At 39.1% G+C, this 8,772-nt stretch overlaps 1 protein-coding gene across 1 annotated transcript in view; it reads left to right on the top strand.

The window, feature by feature from the left end:
* cdh13 (cadherin 13, H-cadherin (heart)) overlaps positions 1-8,772 on the top strand; it is a 314,214-nt gene that overhangs the window by 141,581 nt on the left and 163,861 nt on the right. Inside the window, exons 5-6 of the mRNA XM_069162896.1 lie at positions 557-562; positions 3,788-3,940. Coding sequence (XP_069018997.1) covers positions 557-562; positions 3,788-3,940 — 159 coding nt within the window. The remainder of the gene's footprint in view (positions 1-556; positions 563-3,787; positions 3,941-8,772) is intronic.

Genomic DNA, 8,772 nt, shown 5'->3' with positions numbered 1-8,772 from the left:
TTTTGCGTTTATGCCCTCACAACAACCGAAAGACGAGGAGAAATACGTAGTGGTAGTCTCCTAGTAAGAGAAAGTTCCCTTGATATTACTGTGGAAAGAAAAATCTCTGAGATATTAAAGAACAAGGCAAAGAAAGTTGGTGAGGAGGGAAAAGAAGAAGAGAAGGCAGAAGCAGGAGAGGTCAGCAGGGAGGAGATGTTTTCAGTATGAGGGTATTATCCCTAAATAGCTGCCTCGTGCTCTGTTTTTTTGCACCACGTTTGACATCTCTCGCTCTCATCCTTCGGTGAGGGAAACAAAACGAGCAGAGGGGAATCAGTCAGAGGATACGATACGGACAAGTGGGAAATGATGAATGGAGAAAAAGAGCTGCGGACTCTAAGCAGAAGAGCGAAGGATGGACATATTAGAGGGAGTAACAAGCAGGGGAGCGAGGTGCCGAAGAGCAAGAGGGGAGCAGAGGGAAAAAGATGAAGCGGGACCTTGAGATAAATGGAGAGCTCTGGAGAGGCTATAAGCATTTGAGCTTTGTCTGGATGGGCATGTAACACTGTAGTCTCATGTCCCATGCTCTTTCAAGTAGGAAGTAGAAAGGCCTTCATTTTAGCTGCCCTCCCATTGAAGTGCACTCTCATTAAAGGCGACCTCGTGGAACCTCTCTGATCATGAGACACAGTACAGGGGTACCGTTTAGATCCTTGACTCTCAGCAGCAGTGCTGAGGCTCAAAGGGGGGTTGAAACTAGTGACAACCCCGTGTGTTTATGTGAGTATAGAAAACACTGGGAGTTAGACTTGATAAAAACTTAATTATCAGTTTTGAGCGATGACTCTAAACTTGCATTTTTCTTTTCATTAAAATGTTCATAAAGGCTAAAAAACAAAGAGCCAGACAACAGCACAAACAAACAAACAAACAAACAAACAAACAGAAAAACACCTGTCAGAGATACTGATATATTTTCCTGACTTCAATATCTCATTTTGTTTGTTGTTGGGTGTTGTATAAAAGGCTGCCAAACAGTCATATCTTGCAGCTTTATCTTTCATCCATAATTGAATTCTTTCAACCACTGAGGTATTATTCAGGTCCCAAAGTCAAATCTTAACACAGTGTGTTTCTTTACTTTTACACATTGATAAAAACAAACGTTGGCAATAATGAGCAAATATCCACTGGGATTGTTTTGAACTTTACCAGACATATATAGAAAATAATTGTTTGATAGTCTGATTGTATTATGTATCTCGGGTCTCAGACATGGTGTCAAACATACCAAGAAATCAGCACTTTAAGCCATAAAACATACTGTACCTGTAGCAGGGGTTGGCTTCATCCTTTTGGCATTCATCACAAATTTAGTAATATGTTTGGTGAATGTAACTTTCAGTGAAATGTTAAATTGAATCAAACAATAGCCCCTGTTTCACTGCCAATGCCAACTTGACTCCACTTGCTTGTTGTACCATTCCTCAGCAGTGTCTCAAATTTCATACTTACGTACTTAGACTTGCTTTTTTTGAGGGAAGCAGTGTGTTCACGCGGTCGAGCATTGAACCATGCGCTGCATTGCAAGTGCCCGGATAGTGTACTCAGCAAAATGAGAATGGAACACTGGACACTTCTCACCTACAACGGTCTCCGTCATTCCTAACGTAGTGGAAAGGGAGCGACTGCAAACCTATTTTCTAACTGTGACGGACGAGAAATCTGCAGCTGTTGTGACACCATGCACTATGCAAACACACGCTGTATACGTCCACACGAAAGTGTTTATTTTTCACAAAGCACCCTACTGTTGTTGGGCAGAAGCCATCAGTATGTTTATTGTGTGTATGAAACAAAGTACACTAAAAGTTTTCATATTTAGGTCAAATGACCACACAAATCGAACAGATATGTTGGCGGGTGATGTATTCAAATATTACCTCCACAAACACAAACACTGAAAAACACAGTGTTGTTTTTCAGGTTACCATTAAAGGAGTAATCCAGTGAGAAAAAAAAAAAAAAGTCTCTCCATTTGTTTGGCTATTGAACAATGGCGGGTCTGTGCAGGATGTCCCGCCTCATGTATGCAGTGAATAAGTGATAATGATGGTTCTCTCTGACCACTCAGTGGTCTGCGGTGTTTTCATGTCACCTTTGAGCATCAGATCAGCTCACTTGGCAGTTAGCTGGTACTATCCACAACCTTTACCCAATGTAAGCCAAAAAAGCGAGTCGTATAGAGTCGTACCTTTTCCTGTGGGAAAGGAGCTTATGTCTGCTCAACGCACAAACGTAGCATTTGTGAATATGACTGAAATTGCTCGACCAAAGTTATTCTAAATTCTGGACATGTAATTCATTCCACCAAGTAGGTTTAATAGTCTTGTTAACGAATCATTACTACTATTTGAAAATGTTGTATTTATTATTGATATGAGTATAAGGGGACTGTTGTTAGTCAGTACAGAGGGACAGTTGTATTAACGTGGTCTCTTATCTAAACGTATCAAAATAGGTTTGTTCTTTGTATTCAAAGTTTGTTTAATACATATTAAACATTTAAAATACTTAAAACATTTCACTTTTAGATGAGGTCAAACAGTGAAGGAACACCAAATCCTTGAGGCTCCAAGTCAGCACTCTAATCCACTGACTGCAATGTGCAACTCTGAGGGGGAATCTTCATTTTAAAAACACTTTTAGAGGTCTGTGATCCTCATAATAACAAACAACTGATGTTGTTTTGTTCAATTAAAAATGATTTGACATTTTGTAAAGAAGAAAATTGATACCACTCCTGTCTGGATGTTTAATATTTGGCTCCTGGCTCCAGCTATAAACCCGTTTCCAAGCAGGCACCTTTTGTTCTTAATCCACTCAACCATCTTTTGCTTTACAGCAAATCAATGACTGTTTAACTGGACTGTAAATTATCTGTTTGTGTGCCCTGTGTTATAATCACAAACCTTTGTAGAGTTTGTTTACACACCAGGTTTGGGCAATTGTGATTCATTATTTTACCATTTGTCTCTCTAACATGTGCCCAGAACTCAAGGTCTTTGGCTCTTTTTGCTGTTTTGGCTGTGATGTATGACTCTAATGTGCTTTGTTTTTGTCTCCTTTTTAAACCTGCATGTTCCTGCTGCTGCTGGGACCCGTGGATGCTGTTGGCTCTGGCAGTCTCATGTGAGTGCATCTATCCAAAAAGTTCCGGGGTCAGATCATTCCTGCATGAGAGAATGTAATTGTCAGCCAACTAACTTGGCAGCCCTCCTAAAAAACATCACATACTGCACGAGGCCATTTTCAGAGTGTCTGGTTCAAAACCCTCCTACAATGCCCCAACAGCAAAAAATGATCTACATAGCATTTGTACTAGATTATTGGGGAATTGAGTTTTATATTTATTTAACTGCTCCAGTTTCTTTATCTAAAATAAATCCTGTGCCGTGCTCGAGCTTGTGGTCACAGCAGGCCTCTGATGCTCAGGGAGATGATGCCAACTTTCTTACTTTACACGAGTTGAATTTACCAACTGATGAAATCAAATCAAAGTCTTGTCTGATATAAAAAAAATTAATTGGTAGTTATCAGGGATTTGCATCACCATTCAAGGCACAGTGAGTTCCTTTTGCTCAAAATGTATCTCAACAAATTTCAATAAAACGAAAAAAGCAGTAATTGGCAAAAGTGTTAGTGTCAGGAAATAGTCTGAGTCTAAATTAAATGGGAAAAGCTTGTAATTGTTCCAGTTGTTGATATCTGTGTGTGTGTGTGTGTGTGTGTGTGTCATCAGTTGATTTCAACAGAGAATTCAAGGAACCGCAGCTTCCAACTGACAGGCCCCGGCGCTGACCATGATCCCAAAGGTCTCTTTACCATTGACAAAGACACAGGAGACGTGTCAGTCAGCCGCTCACTGGACCGCGAGGCCATTGACTCCTACCAGGTCAGCGTGTGTGTGTGTTGGCCTGTGTGAGATCCAGTGGTTATTGTGTTTGTGTATGTGTTCTCTCCTCTCCTGTCTGTCCACCTGGCCACACTTTGTCCCTTTCATTCCTTGACACATTTACTGTCTTCCTTGTCATTGTCTCTTTCTATCGAAGTCCTGTTTTGCCCACGGATTATTTCCTTTTCAACTCCTTCAAGTTATTCATGAGAATTGTGGAGTACAAAGAAAAGGTACTTTGATAAATCTCTTTCAAATTTTGCATTTGTTCATCATAGTGGCATATGGAAATAAAAGATTATGGATTGGTTGGTGAAAGGAGCCCTTTGACTTTGCAACCCAGTTTAACAAATATTGGCAGCGGTATTTGGAAAGGGATGGACTTTGTGTTTGATGCTATCAGAAGTTGTTTGTTTCTTCTGTTTTTAGAGAACATTAGAGCCTGTTTGAGGTGCTCACAGGGTTTTGTGCCCTTGGGGTTGTCTGCCTAACAAAAGGTGTTTCCCTCCTTAGAAGAGAAGAAAAAAAAAAAAAAAAGAGGAGGGGATGGGGTAGGGGGGCAGAGAAAAGTATACTTTTAAAGCCAGTTAATTCATCTTATATTGTTTTTCCCAAATCAGACGTAAGTGAGGGGGTTCAGCAGGGTGCAAGCTGTTGATAAGCTAACTGGATTTTGTAAAAAAAAAAAAAAAAAAAACTCCGAAATAATTCTCTCTGTAAATACCAACAGATGTCAGAGGAGAGCGAGCAGGAGAGGGTACAGAGAGAAAGGCTGAGAGGGAAAAACATGCAAATGACATATTCACCACATCTCTTTTGTCTCCCACAGCTCAGTTGCACGCATGGTGGAAGCAGGCATTGGCTTTTAGCGGTTACGGTCGGATTCAGGTTGTTTACAAGCACCCAGTAACTGATTTTCCCTACGTGGTCCACAAAAAAACCCACATAACATGATATAGTATGAGATGCAGCATGAACAATATGTTACCCTGAAAATGGAAGGAAATGATGACATAGTAATACAAGCTGAATTTCTTACTGTCTGGGAGGAGTGGGGGGGTGGAGGGAGGGAGCAAGCACACACTAATTTATAGTCTGTCTCCCTCTAAAACCAACCAAGATAATAACTTGATTACAGATCTTGTGTTACTGATTTGGTTATAAAACTAATTCAAACATATGTATATATGCTAGCTGCGCATGTAAATAGCTTGGATCCTCTTTAGCTGTTGCTCCTTTCCATTTCTTGTTGTGAACTTGTTTTGTTCATCTTTAACTATTGCTGCCTTTAGCAATTCATCAACTACAGTGGTTCCATAAAGAAGCAAACTCTAAACAAGATGTTTAGTATAGCAGAAAACAAACCCACATACATGCCATAGATCCATAACATACAGAAATGCAAAGATTTAAACATTATAAACACAACCAATAAAAACCTGTTTATTGTAAGGATGTGACACCTGACTCCACCCACATCTGTCTCTGTCTGCAACAAGGTGCTCCATGTGAAACAGATGTCTTGACAAGGGTGCCAAAAGTAACTAATAGGGGACAGGGCTGAGTGGTCAATAGGTGATAGAGGTTGTGCTGTTAAAGGCTCTGCACGCCCACACAGTTGTTTTCAATTCTGCTGGCTGATCAGTGCGAGAGGTGAATAGAGGAGCCAAAAACTCTAATCCAGGAAAAGTGTTTTTTTTGTGTGTGTGAAAACAGTCACTCAGGTACACAAGAAAGGACGGTAGTCATCAGAGCTGCTCGAGTAAAGTATTTGCGGAAAAAAAACAACTTGAGCGGTAGTACCGGAATATTACCGGAGTTTTCACCACTTCTTTTATTTGACGTAAATATGGCTCACATCGTGTCAACCGTGGTGGCCTTCCTCAGGTGAACACACACCTTTATTTATGGTCAGTTTGTGATTAGAAATCACATCACACTATCCTGAACAAATGTGCTGAAGTCCTGAAAGGGCGTATTACCGGTATTGAAAAAAAGTAATTATCGAAAAGACATGCTCACCTGCGCTGCGACGCTACTTTCCTCCTCCTATTACTAATAATAGTAGTAATAATGAGAAAATGACGTAATACTGTGATATTTTTGGAGATGGTCATCACACCATGACATTTTCATGCCGTTGCAACCCTACCAGCGACATAAAGACACACTGGGACGCTGTTCCTCGTCTGTAGCTCCAAGAGTTCACAAAAACATCAAATTCAAATCTATGAAGACGTTTTCAATGAGATTCTTTGCTTGTTGTCTCCAATTTTATGCTGCGACTTTGATATTAAAGAGCAAATCTGATATACATGGACCTATTATGTTATAAAAGGAACAAAAACTGTTTGAACATATTGCAGTGTCTTTAAACTTTGACTTAATTGCTGTATGTACTGATAGAAATGGCCAAATCAGTCTCAGAGAACCAAACTAGTAAGATCTGCATCATTCAGCTGAATAAAGCAGAGCATATCAATACTTTTGTGAGGCATTTATAGCTTGCATAATACCAAGATATTCCTGAGGAAGACCGTCTGTGGTAGAAACCTTGTATCAGTGATGTCCACATAACAGAGAAGTAGTCTTTTTTTAAATTTTTTTGCAAGTATTATTTGCTCTCTACTTCTTTCGCTTCATCTTCAGTAGGCCGCCATGATGGTAAACACAGTTCAAAGTTGCCCACCATTATCTCCAATATTTACATTTAGACAGACAGATGGAGGAGTAATACTTCTGAAGTCGTTTTTGAACTGCACGTGCAGAGTATTAAACTTTATTAGCAGTTGTCTGATGCACTGACCTCGGAGCAGTGTTCACATCAAGAGCTCGCTGCAGTCTGTGCTGCAGGCTCTTTTATATTAGCTGGTACCGCTGCTGAAAGCCGTAACGTGGCAGCAAAATAACACGAGTGAGGCCAAGGTTGTTTTGTCTCATGTGAATTTCGAGCCGGAGCTGCAGCCATTTTTCTGCTCTGAACAGAGTCAACTGTCTTATCGGGATGAGTATGAATGCATAAAATGATGAATAATTGAATAAAAGTAGCACAGAGAATAAATCCAACTGTAAAATGTATACATGTTCTCAAGACATCTGCTGAATTGAAACTACAATTTAATTAGCACAGTGAATGGAACTTATTATACTAATTCTGATTAGACATCAAGTCAGATTTGAGTTGAGTGCATCCATTCTGGGATTTATATAAATTGTATGTATGTGGATTATGTGTCTGTAGGGACTGTAATGGCATTTTGTGTCATGCTGTGACATCATATTGGCATCCTGATAAACATTGAGATTATTATTGATTGGTTTCTGGTTGGTCCTTTGAAGGTAATAACTGTCTATATTCTTAACAGACTTCTTCCTGCAGTCACTTATTTAAACTACATTATATTTTGTGCCTTTTTCTGGTTGTTGCTCTGCAACATTTTGAGATGTTAGAGATACTGTTTTGACTCCGTCAGCATTGTTAATTTATAAAGCAAAGATTATTGACACACATAAAGATAGCCACACAAACACACGCACACCTTCAAAGCAACTGTGCTTATCTACAGTCAACAGCAGAAGTGATTCCACCCGTGTGCAGTATCACTTAGATGTGAAATGATTGAAAAATGTATCACCTCACAGAAATGACTTTACTCCCAAGTTAAAGAGTATTTGCTCTGAAGTAACATTAAAATCTAACAGTTCAGATTTACTTTGTTAAAAAATACAAGCCCAGCAGTAAAAACCTCAATGCAACAAAAGTCAGTGCACCTTTTATTACTGAGATTCAAATCTTTTACTTCATAATTCATTAATCTTATCTTGGTCTCATCCTCCCAAAGAATGTGCTCCCAATATCCATCAAGCCTGTTTTCATGTTCTTAAGAAAACTTGCGTTTTTAAGGTTTTTAAATTCCTCTGGCAATTATTTTTCCATGTGGAGCCATGATGTAGCCATGCAGATAGAAACGGGCCATAGGTCCAATATTGAAAAACTTTTGTTGTTCACAGGTACTTTAATAACTCCGTTTTGTTTCAGTGACCACAGGTTTTCTAACGCGTCAGTGATCAGGGGTGTATTCACTTGTCACAGTTGGTTTCTACTTTGAAGATTTTATTTTCAATGCACTCCTTCTAAGGTATTTGTTTTTCATAGTTCATACTTTTGAATTTAGAAATAATTAAATTATTGAGAGCTTATACAATTTTGAATCATTTAACATGTAAGTGCTATTGCACAGGGACTTAGTCTGCTTTGTTGTACACTGTAATAGTGTTTTTTTTTTTTTTTTTTGCTTACATCCTCAAAGTATTGTGACGGCTCAGTGAAATAAAGTTTTTGGGTCCTTGTTGGCTATAACAAAAAGTTGGTATGTAAAGCTCTGGGGGAAGACGACAGAGACGGAATTGGAAAAGAGGACAGCGAAGAAGAGAGAGGAGCAGAGAATAAGGGTTTGGGGACCTTCTCCGTAAAGATTTTACTGTGCGGAGCACAGAAAACGTTAGCTCAGCAGAGAGATATTTAATTACACAGTGACTGAACTGAATCCAATCAGAGGAAAAGATGGAGAGAGAAAAGAAGATAAAGGAAGACAGAAATATGAAATTATAGGAAAGTAGGAGAACCTTGGGGAGAGCTTTGAAATTACCATAACCTTAAATGCACAAAGACAAGCCAAACATACATGTCACTGCACTTAGCATTACAATATTGTTAAATAATTAGTATTATTTTAGACTGTTTGTTTGTTTGTTGCGTTTTCATGAACTAGTATATGACTACAAGATAAGAGTGATCCATCAAAGCAGCAAGCTACAGATTTTGATATTCT

The sequence above is a fragment of the Embiotoca jacksoni genome, unplaced genomic scaffold (assembly GCF_022577435.1).
Source record: "Embiotoca jacksoni isolate LCO1_2020_lvr unplaced genomic scaffold, fEmbJac1.0.p SCAF_3, whole genome shotgun sequence".
NCBI lineage: Eukaryota > Metazoa > Chordata > Actinopteri > Embiotocidae > Embiotoca > Embiotoca jacksoni.
The sequence above is the reverse complement of the archived record's forward strand: the minus strand, read 5'-3'. Positions and strand labels throughout refer to the sequence as shown.